At 43.7% G+C, this 18,448-nt stretch overlaps 1 protein-coding gene across 3 annotated transcripts in view; it reads left to right on the top strand.

Annotated features, from left to right (window-relative positions):
• Positions 1–346: 346 nt before the first annotated feature.
• jph3b (junctophilin 3b) overlaps positions 347–18,448 on the top strand; it is a 48,369-nt gene continuing 30,267 nt past the window's right edge. For 2 of the 3 annotated variants that reach the window (XM_031801962.1, XM_031801963.1), the window contains exons 1-2: positions 347–1,803; positions 16,335–17,136. In XM_031801962.1, the coding sequence (XP_031657822.1) occupies positions 1,422–1,803; positions 16,335–17,136 (1,184 nt within the window). In that variant the 5' untranslated portion in view covers positions 347–1,421. Of the gene's footprint in view, positions 1,804–8,305; positions 8,406–16,334; positions 17,137–18,448 lie in introns of those variants that run through there. The other variant, XM_031801964.1, reaches the window with a different exon arrangement.

An 18,448-nucleotide genomic window follows, 5' to 3' on the forward strand; every position in this document is an offset into this window, starting at 1 on the left:
ATCTATTACCTTGTAATTCGCGTACATGTTGATGAATCATGTTTTTATTCACAGACCAGAGATGGAGAGGTCAAAGGAGCTAAAGGCTTAAGAAAGCAAATAAAAGAACATCTCTACTCTTCAGGACAGCAAAAGAGAGAGGAGACAGAGGCTTGGATCTTATGCTGCCTCTGTCTCTTTAAATACAGGAGCACGCAATCTCTGCTCTTCAGGGCAGTAAAAGAGAGAGGAGAGAGAGGCTTGGATCTTATGCTGCCTCTGTCTCTTTAAAAACAGGAGCACGCATGTGAGGGGGAGGGGGTGTTGGCTAGTTGGAACAGTCCTCCTCTAATGAGGAGATTTGAGAGACACCGAAGAGCGAGCAAGAGAGAGAGAGAGAGCGAGAGAGAGAGAGAGAGAGAGACCCAACCATAAGGAGAAAGGGGGAAATGAGATGACAACAGAATGCAGGCTGTGATACATAACAGAGCATGATGTTTAGAATCAAAGGAAAAGGAGAAATAAATCTGGATTTCTCACCGGCAAGGGAGCAAGAATAAAAGCATCAGTATCGCTAAACCACTTAAGGACGTGGATTAAAAAAGAGAGAGGGAAAGGGAAAGGAGAGGAGGAAAATAATCAGATCACTTGTTTATTTTCATGGTCCGTGTGCGCACTTGCTGTCGGTGAGAGTGTGCATATGTGTGTGCGCATATGGGAAGAGACTGCATTGCTGTTCACTAGCAGAGGCATCAGGAGAGAACAAAGCTGAATCCCTCTTTTTTCTTTCTCTCTCTCTATTTCTGTGTTGCACTGTGTGGCAGGAGCATGTTGGGTGGGTTGAGTACAAACGACAAGCTGAGCTAGCCAAAAGAGATGGACCTGTAACGCTGTAGATGCTGTTGGATCTGGCCAGTGGCTGTGTGGGATCCCAGGTTTCTAGGTGGAGCCTGGTGGTCTTCAGCTGCTAGGGAGAGTTAAAGCTAAAAGCCCCAGAGAGGAGGAGGCACAAGTATCTGGGAGTGTGCCGGCAGTGGGGCCCTGCGTGGAGGGTGGGGGCCTGAACCTAAACCCCAAAGAAAAGGAGTTTGCTGCGTTTGTGTTGGCAGGGAGGACGCATGGCTGGCGTGGGCCTTCCCCCTTCTGTGAGCTGCAGCTGTAGGAGATTGGACCGGGAGTGAAAGTGAACCAAACCTCCAGGATAATGGTTTGAAGAGGTTCCCGCTGCTCCTCCCTGGCCTGACAGGAGGGACCCTACACTCTGGGGGTCTATTTTGCTTTTTCCTCTTTTTATTTTTCTCTTTAAGTCAACCCGGGGGATTTGTTTGGGTGTCGTCCTCCCCCCCACACCTCATCATCATCACTAACCCCACCTCCATCTCTGTTTTTAGTTTGTTTTCTTTTTTTGAGATTTGGGGGATTTGCCAAAACCTATTTCATGCATGTCCACTGGGGGCAGGTTCAACTTTGATGATGGGGGGTCATACTGTGGGGGGTGGGAGGAAGGCAAAGCCCACGGCCATGGCATCTGTACTGGGCCGAAGGGCCAAGGCGAGTACTCAGGGTCCTGGAGCCATGGCTTTGAGGTGGTGGGGGTGTACACATGGCCCAGTGGGAACACCTACCAGGGCACCTGGGCGCAGGGCAAGCGCCATGGGATTGGAATGGAGAACAAGGGCAAGTGGGTGTATAAGGGGGAGTGGACAAGTGGATTTAAGGGACGCTACGGCCTCAGGGAGAGCACCGGCACCAGCGGGAAGTACGAGGGAACCTGGAACAACGGTCTTCAGGACGGATACGGCACTGAGACCTACTCTGATGGAGGTAAGACCCAGTCCCAGACCCAGACTGAGCCATGTTTAATGGGTGAGTACCCTCTGTGTAAAGCATCAACATATGGATTTTGAGATACAGACCAGCAGGCCCATTCTTCAGAGTGAGTTGACAGTATTCGGGGAAACCTAGGTGCTAGGTGTCCCTACCCCACCCCCCTCCACCACACACACATAATCTAAATGTCTCCTGCTTCATTCTTCTCCTATCTCTCAGACACTCTCTAATCTCTCTTTCTCCGTCCATCTGTCAATTGGGAAAGCAGATCCGTCTCCCCTGCTCGTGCTGCAGTGGGAGAGACATTCCGAGGCCCAAATGAAGGCCACCGGACTCCGCATGCAGACTGAGAGAGAGATTTCAGGTCACCCCCAAAGCATAGGGAACAAGCAGACAGACAGATTTCATGGTAAACCTGGCTGGGAGGCCATAAATACACACCTTGAAGCTGACAGTGATGAGAGTCTGGAAGTCCTTACTCTACCTCAAATTCACACACACTCTCTCTCTTTACTAAGGTGGATTTCAGATCCATTCAGATATATTTATCAAAACACTTCCTTTAGCAAGACAACGGTACTTAAAACAATCACACAGTCAAAGGGCATGACGGTCTGTAGAATATTTAGATTTCTTCTGGTGAAACCTCCTGGTGCAACATCATAGTCTTAGAACAGAAGGTTCTATCTAGAACCTAAAAGGGTTGTCCAATGGATTGTCCCCATAGGAGAAACCTTTGAAGAATCCTTTTGGGTTCCATGGAGAAGCCTAAAAGGTTCTACATCAGTGGAGGCTGCTGAGGGGAGGATGGCTCATAATGATGGCTGGAATGGAGCGAATGGCATCAAACAAATAGAAACCAGCCATTACCACGAGACCGTCCTCCCCAATTAAGGTGCCACCAACCTCCTGTGTTCCTCCTGTGTTTTTCTCTATAATTTGATTTTGAATTCTCTTGTATTTTATTTTAATAAAATGTGTGAAATTGTAAAATGCAGGGCTCCCTTGGTCTCAATGGGTATCCTTGTTAAAAATAGTAGAAACATTTTCACAGAGGGTTCTACATAGAACCAAAAAGTGTTCTACCTGGAACCAAAGAGTGTTCTAGCTGGAACCAAAAAGTGTTACCCTATGGAGACAACGAGGAACCCTTATGGAACCCTTTTTTCTAAGAGTGCATTGTTAAAGTTATATAACTCTCAAGCACCAGAACCTTACACAACTATGCACCCAACCAACAGCCCAATGAACACTGGCTGAGTCAGGAGAGGAGGCTAATGAGGACAGAATATGCAGAATAGATATGACACAGACGATATCCACAATGATAGCAGTTCCAGTGTCCGCTCTGAAGTGAGCACCAGGCCAGCGAGGCTTTGTTATAATGAAATGAGTATGAGGCATAAGATAAAGAAAGGGATTTGGAGAAGACAGACTGGTAGATGAAGATGGAAAAGCATGAGGTATACGATACAATAGTGTACTATTTTCGTATGAGGGACACTCCAGAGAAACTTCAAATCTACAGTATTCATTATGTAACACTTCAATGTGTCCATAAATCAGTCAGTGTCTTTAAAATACTCCAGTATACTCTTCCTGTCTGAAGGCTTCAGCATTTTATGCCCAACAACAATTGCTATCAGTTGATTACACCATCTAACATTGACAATAAGAAAGTCTTGCATTCTACCCCCGAACTTTGCTCACACCCTGCTTATCATACCACTCCTCAGGAGAAGGATCTATGCCCGGAGCAGTTGTTTTTCTCTATATTTATATCTGTCTACCTCGTTCCACTGCATTACAGCAGTGGCGCCTCTGTCTCTGTACAGCAAGTTGCTGTGGGAACGCACACAGACATGCAGCAGGGCTGCGTGTCACAGGGGACTCAGTGTTGCTCACTCTGATTGGCTGGCTGACTCTGCTAATGTTGTTTACTTACTTGAGCAGTGAGCGCTTATCTGGTTGCTACATCATAATCACAGAAGAAAGTGACAGAGAGGGGGAGACAAAGATACAGAGAGGTTACAGTAGCATTGTCTTTGCTCTCAGGAGGAGTTAGAAATGGTATACTGTCAATGGCCATGGAATGAGGAACCCATCCAAGGAGCTATCTAAGGAGAACACTACAACAGTGCCTCTAAAAGAGAAGTTACTACATGTCATGTAGTGTTTTTGATGGTTGTTGACACTCCACCTTGATTGCTGATTAGCACATCTGTGATTGGGAGTAAAGCAAACTCACTGTACTGGGAGCTACAGGAAACTGTCCTGACAGTTGTTTCTGGAAATGAGTCAATATTACAGTGCAGTAGCCTGTATGATTTGACCCCTGACCTACATACTGAACCATCATGGTTGTTTAGAAATGGTTTGTGCCCTGTAGAGATGAGGAGGGGCCTAATTTTGTAGATGGCCAGGCGATTTAGGTGATGATATCCTTGGGCAAGGTGTGTTATCTAAGTTACTAAGGTAATCTTTTTGCTGTTGAAACAGATTATGTTAATGAGACCAAAGAGACACCAAGAGCAGTTCCTCAAAATGATGAACACGATGTGAACAAACGTTAGTGATGTCCCAATTCAATTTTTTGAGGGGAATTAACGTTCAAATCATAATTCAATTTTTTAGGATGTTTCTATGAGTTAAATAATCCTTAAATGGACAAATCTAAGACTGGGGCACATCATCGCCTCTCAAAAACGAAATCCCTTAACCGGATAACATCCGTAGTCGATTTAAGCTTACTGAGAGATTTAGCTTTTAAACTGCAGCTCATTTTGAATGTTGCCGTTTCTCTAGCAGTTTCGCTAGCTGTAGTCTGTCCTGGATTGCAGTCTGCCTGTGTCTGTTCTAGCCAGCTCTTCTATGGTTGTCTTGCAAGCAGAGTGACATCAAACATTCCCATAGCCACATGATGGTCCTGTTTCAGAAGATGACACACACATTACGAAAGTAGCACCTGCCTTACAGTCCAGACCTATCTTACAACACTGCTGTAGCGTGTCTCCTGTTCTGTCCCATGCACATTACTCTGTGTCTCTCTCTCACACAATCACACACAAACACACTCAAATCTGATCTGCAAGTGCTGACTTGATGAAATATAAAAAATTTAATAATTCATGAAAGAGTTCATCCAAACACACTTTTTGCCATCCTTAACTCCAGTTTGAATATCCTCTGTTATGAATTGTACACACTATGCGGTCGAGGGCTTTGTGTTGCATATTGGAGGGGTCCAGGTCAATTGGTTCCAGGGTGAACACCCTGGGGGTTCAGGGGTAGACTTCGAGGTAGCCTACGTTTTCTCTGTTTGGTGGGTGTGGCTTGAAGTAATGAGTGACATATTTGAAGGGCAGCGGTGTATTTTGAACCCACAGCCCAACCCCCTTCCGGGTTTTTCAACTGGTCGTTCAGAACAACACTGTTTCCCTTTAATTTAACGTTGCATTAAAACAATTTGTCCTGAACACAGCTCTGGTGTCTTTTCTACTCCAAAATTAATGAAAATAAAATGATGGTAAGGCCATTAAAAGGTCATTTCCCCCTCCAAAAATGAGGCTAACAACATATAAGCATGATCACCTGGAGCCCAACTGATGCAGCATAGTGGCTGAACCATAGGGTTGCCCATCTGTATTTGTGCTAATCATTAGCTAGATCAGTGCTTCCTAAACCCGTTCAGTCATGGCCCCCTTTCATCATGGGGGGAACAGCATCTGCTGAAAAATATTATAAAGGAGAAATAAACCATCGACGAACCGCTGTGCAATGTCACAGGCATCCCTATCAATGAAAACTAAGGTGGGCCAATTTCTTTTATCAGTTGAAATCAAATGTAAAGGTGGTTCTGAAGCATTCTTAGGGTGATTATTAGGTTGCATTAACATGATGAGTGCTTTCCCCCAAAAAATGTTGGCCTTCAAATGTGTTTTCTAAACATAAATATGGAGGATGGGTTGCTGCTGCTGATGGTCAGAGTCTGTGAGACAGGCATGCTGCCTCTGACTGGGGAGATAATCAAAATCAAATCAAATTGTATTTGTCACATGAGCGGAATACAACTGGTGTAGACTTTTCCATGAAATGCTTGCTTAAGAACCCTTTCCAACTAGGCAGAGTTTAAATATAGTAATAAAAATAGTAACACATTAGATATAAATGTAGATACACAAGAATGGAGCTTTATACAGGGAGTACCAGTACCAGATCAATGTGCAGAGAGGTACGAGGTATTTGAGGGACATGTACATGAAACAGGCTTGCTTAAGCCTACTGCTTGAGGTTCAGAGAAACAGCCTGTCTCTAATTCTGTAGCCTTCTAGAAACCAGTTGTTTCAAAGTTTATAATACTACCAAATTTGACTTTGAACTCACATAATTTTACCTAATATAACCGTTACCAATTATCAGTCATTTTGAGAAATACCGCTCACAATATAGTGGCACAGCAGAAGAGCGCTTCATTGGTTTATAGTTAATCCATGAGGAGCTCTTTGATCATGGGATGAAATACTATAAAGCAAAAAGAAGTTTCTGCTGGATAGTAAACACTGCGGAACAGCCTTTGTGTAAACAAACTTCCAGAAGTAGTCAAAGCACTCTTATTTAAAAGCCTTTCATTTATTATGATCACGAACCCCCTGTCCCATACCGCAAGTTATGCGCCTGTATGCGGCCTATTACAGTGGGCTCCAAAATTACTGGCACCCCTGACTGGCAATGCACAAACAATACTTAAACAAATATAAGCAATTTAATTATAGAGAGAAACTCAAAATACCAACATGTGAGAAATGCTGTACTTTATTAATGTTTCAATGGAACCAACCAAAATCATTAAATTATTTAATACAAAATAAATGTAACCAAAATCAAGTTTTCATAATTATTGGCACTCCTCATTTAGTACTTAGTGCAACCACCTCTGGCAAGGATAACAGCATGGAGTCTTTTCCTGTAATGTTTGACAAGGTTAAGGAACACATTTGGAGGGATTTTGGACCATTCCTCTATGCAGATCCTTTCAAGATCCTTCACAATCTTGGGATTGCGCTTATCAACTGCCCTCTTCCACTCAGCCCACAGGTATTCGTTTGGATTTAGGTCCGGCGACTGAGATGACCATGGCAGAACATTGATTTTGTTGTCACAGAACCATTTCAGTGTGGATCTTGAGGTATGTTTTGGGTCATTGTCTTGTTGGAAAGTCCACCTACGGCCAAGTCCCAGCCTTCTGGCAGAGGCAACCAGATTGTCAGCCAAAATTGCCTGATACTTGGTAGAATTCATTATGCCATCAATCTTAACCAGTGCCTCTGGACCTCTGGAATTAAAACAGCCCCAAAACATCACTGACCCACCACCATATTTCACCGTGGGTATGAGGTGCCTCTCCTTGTATGCATCTCTGTTTCGATGCCAAACATGCCGTTGCTGTATCTGACCAAAACGTTCCATTTTGGTCTCATCTGACCAGAGCACCTTCCAGTCATACTTTAAATGACATTTGACAAACTCCAAGCGCTTGCGTCTGTGTCTTGGGGCTTTCATCTCGCAACCCTTCCAAAGAGCCTGTGGATGTGGAGGTGGCGTCTGATGGTGCTTTTTGAAACCTGGTGACCCCAAGACGCCACCAAGGCCTGCAATTCTTTCACAGTGATTCTTGGGGATTTTGTTGCTACTCTCACCATCCTCCTCCCTATCCTGGGGAACAAAATGCATTTGCGTCCTCTACCCGTGAGGTTTTCAACTGTTCCATATCTTTTGAATTTTCTAATAATTGCCCTGACAGTGCTCAGTGGTATACTCAATTGTTTGTGGATCTTCCTGTAGCCATTACCAGATTTATGAAAGTTTATGACCATCTGTCTCTTTTGAACTGCTAGTTCTTTTGTTTTCTTCATGGTGTTGGATGACAAAGGGATATTGCATGTGTGTTTCCTCATTTTTATACTCTAGTGAAACCGGAAGTGATGTAATGGCTCAATATAGTTCCTTAAGACTTAGATCAACTTAAATAAGTGGAATTTAATTTGTGGTTTAATTTTGGTAGATATTATTTACAATAATCTTTAAGGGTGCCATTAATTGTGAAACCATGATTTGGAGGACATTGATTTTTAATTAAATCACTAAATTATTTTGTTTGGTTCCATTGAAACATTATTAAAGTACAGCATTTCTCACATGTTGGTATTTTGAGTTTATCTCTATAATTATATGGTTTATATTTGTTTCAGCATTGTTTGTGCATTGCCAGTCAGGGGTGCCAGTAATTTTGGCGCCCACTGTATATCAAAATGAGAGCCATCATTTGATTACAGGTTGAGTAAACTTGGAAAAAGTAATGCAATCTCGATTGGAAGGAATATACAAACAGCCAAGTTCAGCCTAAAAACAGAACAACGCACATTTTTAAATACACTATAATAAATTATGTTTTAGCGCATAATCAAATCAGGGTTGCTGTGATGTGTCCGTGTCTCTGATCTTTCCGCGTTTAACCATTTGTGCTGCCGCCTGTACTGCTGTTCTAACGCATCTCGCAGCACTCCGGATGAAAACCTCCATCGAATTCGTTTTGACATGTGAGTTGCAGAGTCCATAGAAAACGAAAGATTCTTAGAAGATTATTGTAGGCTAAATGCATTACATACTAGGCCTTAATGTGAACAAGCTGTGCATGAAAACGACGGAAAGTGTTTTCGGGTGCGTTTTTTTCTAAATGTTAGCTGTTTTCATGGCTGTGGGGAAATTAAATAATATGCTCCCTGATTATTAACTCGACCGAGAGATGCCTCCACAATGCAGAATTTTCTACTACGCCCGAGTTAACCGATGAAACTACTTACTGTAGCTTCATTCTGAAATGAAATAGGTTTTCCGACTTCCTGATCGAGTTGTAAGGACACATAGCCCGTGGGAAACTGTTCAGGCAAACCACAGATGAACGTGCATCCATCCACCCACCCCCACAAAGAGAACGTTTAATTAACACCATGGAGTTTATAACGGCTACGTACTGTACGGATGACACGGATGACACGTTTTGTTTTGCTTGATGTGAAATGATTCATGACATGCTTTTTATGTCAATGTCAATGAAAGGAAAAGGAAAATGTCACTGACATTTCAGGGGCTCGTAATACCTTTAATTTAATCAACACACATTTGTTCAAAGTTTATACAGATACTGCATTTTTCTCTGCTAGATGTGACATTGGATTTAATTTATGTATATAATCCATGTTCATGTGTGATGCACCAGACATTATAGCCTAGCCTAGCTATGCTTGACTAATGACTGTAGTGAGATACAAGTCCTAATGGGGAGATTCCCATGGAGTCAATGGATCCCCAAAGACTCTCATGAGAGAGAGAGAGACATCCATCCCTTCCCTACTTTCTTTATGCTTGACCTCCTTCACTGAGAAAATCTGCTGTTGCAGGTCGGGAACACACCAGTCTTTCATTACGGCCTTATTCTAGTTAAACTATAACAACAATATAATATGCTGTGTCATGGACCTGATCACACTTTCAAGAGAGGAGAAGTCACTTCTCTGTGTATGTGGACTCTGTTCCAGCCAGACATAACCCACATTATTTCAGTCAGGAGTTTATTTCAGCTGTGTCAGCAAAAGCTGTCAAAATACAACATTTTCAAAGACACACGGAAGAAGCACTCATACTCACACACAGACACACACTCACACACTCACACATTCTCAACCCCCCATCTCTCGTTATCTTTCTCTCTCTCTTTACCTTTGGAGAGTCTGTGCTGGAGTTAGAGACAGTGGGTGAAGGTGTGGAGCAGAGAGCTGGAGAACAGGAAGTGATCCTGGATAGAAATACGAGATGTGCCAGAGCAGAGCTGGAAGGCACTGGCTAATTTCACTCTGTCTGTCTTGCTGTCACTGTCTTTCTCTGTGGGAATATAAATGTATCCTATCAATTGAGGCCTGTGTTTGATCCATTATATGTCACACAGCTGTTGACTGATCAGGCGGGTGTGGCCAGATGTCGGCCAGCTGTCTGTGACAGGAAGAGTATACTGGAGTATTTTAAAGACACTGACTGATTTACGGACACATTGAAGTGTTACATAATGAATACTGTAGATTTGAAGTTTCTCTGGCGTGTCTCTCATACGAAAATAGTACACTATTGTATCGTATACCTCATGCTTTTCCGTCTTCATCTACCAGTCTGTCTTCTCCAACCCCCCCCCCCCCCCAACACACACACACACACACAGACATACACTCACACACACAGAGATATACAAATTATACAAAAAACACACACAAATCAAATGTTATTGGTCACATACACATGGTTAGCAGATGTTATTGCGAGTCTAGTGAAATGCTTATGCTTCAGCAGTATCTAACAGGTAATATCTAACAACACCACAACAAAACCTAATATCTAACAATTCCACAACAAAACCTAATACACACAATCTAGTAAAGGAATGGGATAAGAATATATAAGTATAACATATATACAGTGGGGCAAAAAAGTATTTAGTCAGCCACCAATTGTGCAAGTTCTCCCACTTAAAAAGATGAGAGAGGCCTGTAATTTTCATCATAGGTACACTTCAACTATGACAGACAAAATGAGAAAAAAATCCAGAAAATCACATTGTAGGATTTTTTATGAATTTATTTGCAAATTATGGTGGAAAATTTGTATTTGGTCACCTACAAACAAGCAAGATTTAGACCTATAACTTCTTATTTAAGAGGCTCCTCTGTCCTCCACTCGTTAACTGTATTAATGGCACCTGTTTGAATTTGTTATCAGTATAAAAGACACCTGTCCACAACCTCAAACAGTCACACTCCAAACTCCACTATGGCCAAGACCAAAGAGCTGTCAAAGGACACCAGAAACAAAATTGTAGACATGCACCAGGCTGGGAAGACTGAATTTGCAATAGGTAAGCAGCTTGGTTTGAAGAAATCAACTGTGGGAGCAATTATTAGGAAATGGAAGACATACAAGACCACTGATAATCTCCCTCGGTCTGGGGCTCCACGCAAGATCTCACCTCGTGGGGTCAAAATGATAACAGCAACAGTAAGCAAAAATCCCAGAACCACACGGGGGGACCTAGTGAATGACCTGCAGAGAGCTGGGACCAAAGTAACAAAGTCTACCATCAGTAACACACTACGCCACCAGGGACTCAAATCCTGCAGTGCCAGACGTGTCCCCCTGCTTAAGCCAGTACATGTCCAGGCCTGTTTGAAGTTTGCTAGAGAGCATTCGGATGATCCAGAAGAAGATTGGGAGAATGTCATATGGTCAGATGAAACCAAAATATAACTTTTTGGTAAAAACTCAACTCGTTGTGTTTGGAGGACAAAGAATGCTGAGTTGCATCCAAAGAACACCATACCTACTGTGAAGCATGGGGGTGGAAACATCATGCTTTGGGGCTGTTTTCCTGCAAAGGGACCAGGACGACTGATCCGTGTAAAGGAAAGAATGAATGGGGCCATGTATCGTGAGATTTTGAGTGAAAACCTCCTTCCATCAGCAAGGGCATTGAAGATGAAACGTGACTGGGTCTTTCAGCATGACAATGATCCCAAATACCTCGCCCGGGCAACGAAGGAGTGGCATTTCAAGGTCCTGGAGTGTCCTAGCCAGTCTCCAGATCTCAACCCCATAGAAAATATTTGGACGGAGTTGAAAGTCCGTGTTGCCCAGCAACAGCCCCAAAACATCACTGCTCTAGAGGAGATCTGCATGGAGGAATGAGCCAAAATACCAGCAACAGTGTGTGAAAACCTTGTGAAGACTTACAGAAAAAGTTTGACCTCTGTCATTGCCAACAAAGGGTATATACAAAGTATTGAGATAAACTTTTGTTATTGACCAAATACTTATTTTCCACCATAATTTGCAAATAAATTCGTTAAAAATCCTACAATGTGATTTTCTGGATTTTTTTTATCATTTTGTCTGTCATAGTTGAAGTGTACCTCTGATGAAAATTACAGTCCTCTCACATATTTTTAAGTGGGAGAACTTGCACAATTGGTGGCTGACTAAATAATGTTTTGCCCCACTGTATATAGGCCTGGCAGTATACAGCCCAGAGAAGATGCAGATGCCCACCCAGCTTCAGTCAGACTGCCAGGCCTGTTCTGAAGAGTAGTAGGTTTCAAAAGGTTTCCATTCTAACTGTGGCGGCAGAAGTAGCAGCAGCACCAGTATCAGCAGCACCTCTAGCAGAAGTATCAGCAGCACCACTAGCAGCAGTAGCAGAAGTATCAGCAGCACCACTAGCAGCAGCAGTAGCAGCAGCACCTTTATCAGTAGTAGCAGCAGCACCTTTAGCAGCAGTAGCAGCAGCACCTCTAGCAGCAGTAGCAGCAGCACCTCTAGCAGCAGTAGCAGCAGCAGTGTGTTGCTGTGGGGGTGGGGATATCCAACACTCTCTCTGCTGTTGCCTTATTGAGCCATCCAACCCTATGCATTTCACTGACATGCCAGCCCACAGAGATCAATAAAGGCAAAGAGGACAGGGGAGTGTGTGTGTGTGTGTGCGTGTGCTTGGGGTTAGGGAGTTTGGAAAAGGAGTGATACAAACAGAGATACTGAGATTGGTTGGAATCCTTATAGGGGCCTAAATGTGCTGATTCCACACATAAGCAGCATATTATAGAATGCTTGGCACGTTGAATCACAGAGCAAGAGGAGCTATTACATCAGAGGGTTTGCTCAGTCTTTGGCAGCACGGAAAGGACAGAATATAGATTAGATTGGCTGATACTGTATATAGATGGATCCCATAGATCCGTCAATCCGGCAGTGTGTGTATGTGTGCGTGTAAGAGAGGAAGATATAGAGAGAGAGGAACAGAGAGAAACAGAGAGAGACAGATAGGCAGTGAATTGTCCTAGATTTCAGCACCACACAGTTGGACCTAAGCTGTAATGGGAAATAGAGGAGAAATCCTGCTACATCTAAAATACCAGCTACTAAGGCAGTATACAGAGGAAAAGTACTGGATTGCGCATATTCACAGACAAAATAGACTCAGAGTGTAGTTCACGTTTTGAAACCATGCTACTATCTCTAAAGAAAGGCCTGTAATGATTCAAACTGTCAAAACATCATGTCATGTATCGCATCAGGCTGAAAATCTGTCACATAACCTCACATAATAGTATAGCACTGAACTGAATTACGGAATCCAGAGAGCGGGTCAATCTCAGAGTGAAGCATTATTGTTTTGGAATGACAATTGGAACCTAATCTTTGACCCTAGCCAGTCAGGATCAGTTTGCTACCTCTACAGTGCATTTGTAAAGAATTCAGACCCCTTGAGTTTTTCCACATTTTGTGACGTTACAGCCTTATTCTAAAATTGATTAAATACATGTTTTTCCTCTTCAATCAACACACAATACCCCATAATGACAAAGCAAAAACAGGTTTTTAGACATTTCTGCAAAATTTTGCAAATAAAAAACACAAATACCTTATTTATATGAGTATTCAGACTGGCAGGGTAGCCTAGTGGTTAGAGCGTTGGACTAGTAACCGGAAGGTTGCAAGTTCAAACCCCCGAGCTGACAAGGTACAAATCTGTCGTTCTGCCCCTGAACAGGCAGTTAACCCACTGTTCCTAGGCTGTCATTGAAAATAAGAATTTGTTCTTAACTGACTTGCCTGGTTAAATAAAGGTAAAATTAAAAATTTAAAAATGTTAAATTTAATTCGTTATGAGACTCGAAACTGAGCACAGGTACATCCTTGAGATGTTTCTACAACTTGATTGGAGTTCACCTGTGGTAAATTCAATTGATTGGACATGATTTGGAAAGGCACACACCTGGAAAGGCACACACCTGGTCCCACAGTTGAGAAAATAGCTGTGCAGCGACGCTCCCCATCCAACCTGACAGAGCTTGAGAGGATCTGCAGAGAAGAATGGAAGAAACTCCACAAATACAGGTGTGCCGAGCTTGTAGCATCATACCCAAGAAGACTTGAGGCTGTAATCGCTGCCAAAGGTGCTTCAACAAAGTACTGAGTAAAGGGTCTGAATACTTATGTAAATGTGATATTTCAGTTTTAGTATTTTTTTGTAAATTTTACAACATTTCAAAAACCTGTTTTTAGCTTTGTCATTATGGGGTATTGTGTGTAAAAATAAACAATTTAATCAATTTTCGAATACGGCTGTAAAGTAACACTGTGGAATAAGTCAAAGGGTCTGAATACTTTCCGAATGCACTGTATATAGGACTAATCTGAGACGTGATCTGCCAGAGGGGTTGGCAGACAAGATGATAAACAGCTGCCATACTGGACGTCTCAGGGAAAATAACATTCCATTATTTTGTTGGCAAAATGTCCCATAAATAACGGTGCTGACAGGAAATGGGATGGACATGGTGATAGATGTTATAAGTGCTCTTCACTTACTTAGTACCTCTCCACAGTTTCACTCATACATATACTGAGTGTACAAAAGATTAAGGACTGCCCTTTCCATGTCATAGACTGACAAGGAGAATCCAGGTAAAATCTATGATCCCTTATTGACGACACGTGTTAAATCCACTTCAATCAGTGTAGATGAAAGGAAGGAGAGAGGTTCATTTTTTTTAAAGCTTTGAAAAAATTGAGACATGGATTGTGTGTGCCATACAGAGGGTGAATGGGCAAGACAAAATATTTAAATGCCTTTGAACAGGGTAAGATAGTAGGTGCCAGGCACACCAGTTTGTGTCAAGAACTGCAACGGTGCTGGGTTTTTCACATTTCCTGTGTGTATCAAAAATGGTCCTCCACCCAAAGGTCACCCAGCCAACTTGAGTCAACTTGGGCCAGCATCCCTGTGGAACGCTTTCTACACCTTGTAGAGCCCATCCCAATGAATTGTGGCTGTTCTGATGACAAAACATGTTCTTAATGTTTTGTACACTCAGTGTATATTGATGACAAGCATAGTATTATTACTCTATCTTTAGTATAGTAGTGTTGGTAGTAGTAGTGGTACTGGTAGTAGTGGTACTGGTAGTAGTAGTAGTGGTGGTACTGGTAGTAGTAGTAGTGGTGGTAGTAGTAGTAGTGGTGGTACAGGTAGTAGTAATGGTGGTACTGGTAATAGTAGTGGTGGTACTGGTAGTAGTAGTAGTGGTGGTACTGGTAGTGGTATTGGTAGTAGTAGTAGTGGTGGTACTGGTGGTAGTAGTAGTAGTGTTGATACTGGTAGTAGTAGTGGTACTGGTATTAGTAGTAGTGTTGATACTGGCAGTAGTAGTAGTAGTGTTGATACTGGCAGTAGTAGTAGTAGTGTTGATACTGGTAGTAGTAGTGGTTGTGTTGGTACTGGTAGTAGTAGTAGATTTGGTACTGGTAGTAGTAGTAGATTTGGTACTGGTAGTAGTAGTAGTAGTAGTGGTGGTACTGGTAGTGGTACTGGTAGTAGTAGTAGTGGTACTGGTAGTAGTAGTAGTTGTGGTACTGGTAGTAGTTGAAGCATTCATTGTCTCAGGTAAGATGCAGACCATGCTGGGCAGCGAGTATTACTGCAGTTCCATCAGCTGAGTCCCGACAGAGGGATTTACACATAGTAGACTCTTTGTTGAGATATGAAACGACTCCTCCCTCCCCAGTTCTCACTCTCCCCCTCTCAATGGCTGGAGCACATTAAAAGCATGTCATCACATTTTTCCCCAAATATGACTTTCAGGAAAATGTGGGGGAAAACATTTAATGGTGTTGCATTAATGAATGTGAATTGTAAGTGAATTTGTCACAATACTTTTGGTCCCCTAAAACGAGGGGGACTATGTACAAAAAGTACTGTAATTTCTAAACGGTTCACCCGATGTGGATGAAAATACCCTCAAATTTAAGCTGACAGACAGCACGTCAAAATACAGAGTGTACAGAGAAGTACAGAGCCAAAACAACAACAAATTGTCACTGTCCCAATACTTTTGGAGCTCACTGTATGTGCAATGTTCAGAGACAGTGAAGGAAGAGCGTTGACGTGGGTGCTAAAAAGATTGGAGGAGAAAATGATTGATTGGTTTGTTCTATGAACAGGGAATGAAAGGGAGAGCAGACACAGAGGGAGCTTTGGTATTGTTCTATAAAGTATTAAGTGAGAGGACGGTTGTCATGTAGTGTATTTTGTTGTCTGCTAGCAATCATACCATTCCCTTTTGAAGAACCTAAAGAGTGGGTATGAGTCTAAGGGGATAATATCATTGCTCTCTGCCCAGGAGTTCAGCCCTACAGCTGACCTGTTACTGGTGGTCTGGTGTCTCAATGCTAACAATGTGATACAACAAGGTCTCACTGTGAGGGTGAACAAACATCATATCTCGCAGTACCCCCAGATACCTTAGGCCCATACCTCCCTCACTAGTGTTGTGGTTGTCCTTGAAATATATGAAAATGAATTATTTATTGATATGCTGTTATATCATAGTGGCATGCATTGTAACATTTGTCTCTGTGTCTTTCTGCAGGTACGTACCAAGGCCAGTGGGTGGGGGGGATGCGGCATGGATACGGCATGCGGCAGAGTGTGCCATACGGCATGGCAGCCGTCATCCGCTCTCCGCTGCGTACCTCCATAAACTCCTTGCGCTCGGAGCACAGTAACGGGACGGCTCTGCTCGCGGACCGGGCCGGCGTGGGGAATGTGGGCGGGACAGGCTCCACCAGCAGTCCGGCAGTGTCGCGGGGGGGCTTCGTGCTCACTGCTCACAGCGAGGCAGAGCTGCTGAAGGGCAAGAAAAAGGGTCTGTTCCGAGGTCGCTCCATCCTCAGCGGACTCAAACTGAGGAAGTCAGAGTCCAAGAGCTCCCTGGCCAGCCAGCGCTCAAAGCAGAGCTCGTTCCGCAGTGAGGCGGGTATGAGCACGGTCAGCTCGGTCAACTCTGACATCAACTCCACCATCAGCCTGGGAGAGGGCGAAGCCGAGCTGGCCGTCGCTGAGGACGACGTGGACGCCACGGCAACGGAGACCTACTGCGGCGAGTGGAAGAACGACAAGCGCACGGGCTGTGGGGTGAGCCGGCGCTCGGACGGCCTGCACTATGAGGGTGAGTGGGTGGGAAACAAGCGGCACGGGTACGGCTGCACCACCTTCCCTGACGGGACCAAGGAGGAGGGCAAGTACAAGCAGAACGTCCTGGTGAGCGGCAAAAGGAAGAACCTAATCCCCCTCCGAGCCAGTAAGATCAGAGAGAAGGTGGACCGGGCTGTGGACACGGCCGAAAAGGCTGCGGACATCGCCAATCAGAAGGCTGAGATCGCCATGTCCAGGTAAGACCCAGCAGCAGGTCCATGTATAGGCCTTAAGCCTAATTTACACCTTCCACTTCTTTGCTGTCCTCTAGGTCAACTCAAATTAAATGATACAATTCGTACGTCCAGTCCCTAAATCTCTGCGACCACAGAACACTTTTCAAGGGAGTTGCCCTGATGAGGATGTGGACAACTGTGCGGAAAGGGGCGGACTTAAGTGGAAGGTGTAAATCACTAGTAGGCCTTATTAGGAGCAGGTCCATGTGTAGGCCTTACTAGTAGGCCTTATTAGCAGCAGGTCCTTGTGTAGGCCTTACTAGTAGCATGTCTATGTGTAGGCCTTACTAGCAGCAGGTCCATGTGTAGGCCTTACTAGTAGGCCTTACTAGTAGCAGGCCCATGTGTAGGCCTTACTAGCAGGCCTTACTAGCAGCAGGTCCATGTGTAAGACCTTACTAGTAGATGTTACTAGCAGCAGGTATATGTGTAGGCCTTACTAGTTGTTCTTACTAGCAGCAGGTCTATGTGTAGGTCTTACTAGTAGATGTTACTAGCAGCAGGTCCATGTGTAGACCTTACTAGTAGATGTTACTAGCAGCAGGTATATGTGTAGGCCTTACTAGTTGTTCTTACTAGCAGCAGGTCTATGTGTAGGCCTTACTAGTAGATGTTACTAGCAGCAGGTCTATGTGTAGACCTTACTAGTTGGCCTTACTAGCAGCAGGTCTATGTGTAGACCTTACTTGTAGATGTTACTAGCAGCAGGTCCATGTGTAGACCTTACTAGTTGGCCTTACTAGCAGCAGGTCCATGTGCAGGCCTTACTAGTAGATGTTACTAGCAGCAGGTCTATGTGTAGACCTTACTAGTTGGCCTTACTAGCACCAGGTCTATGTGTAGGCCTTACTAGTGGGCCTTACTAGTAGCAGGTCCATGTGTAGGACTTACTAGATGTTACTGGCAGCAGGTCCATGTGTAGGACTTACTAGATGTTACTGGCAGCAGGTCCATGTGTAGGCCTTACTAGTAGATGTTACTAGCAGCAGGTCTATGTGTAGACCTTACTAGTAGATGTTACTAGCAGCAGGTCTATGTGTAGACCTTACTAGTAGATGTTACTAGCAGCAGGTATATGTGTAGACCTTACTAGTAGATGTTACTAGCAGCAGATCCATGTGCAGACCTTACTAGCAGCAGGTCTATGTGTAGACCTTACTAGTAGACCTTACTAGCAGCAGGTATATGTGTAGACCTTACTAGTAGATGTTACTAGCAGCAGGTCCATGTGTAGACCTTACTAGTAGATGTTACTAGCAGCAGGTATATGTGT

The sequence above is a fragment of the Oncorhynchus kisutch genome, linkage group LG22, assembly GCF_002021735.2.
Source record: "Oncorhynchus kisutch isolate 150728-3 linkage group LG22, Okis_V2, whole genome shotgun sequence".
In the NCBI taxonomy this organism is placed as follows: domain Eukaryota; kingdom Metazoa; phylum Chordata; class Actinopteri; order Salmoniformes; family Salmonidae; genus Oncorhynchus; species Oncorhynchus kisutch.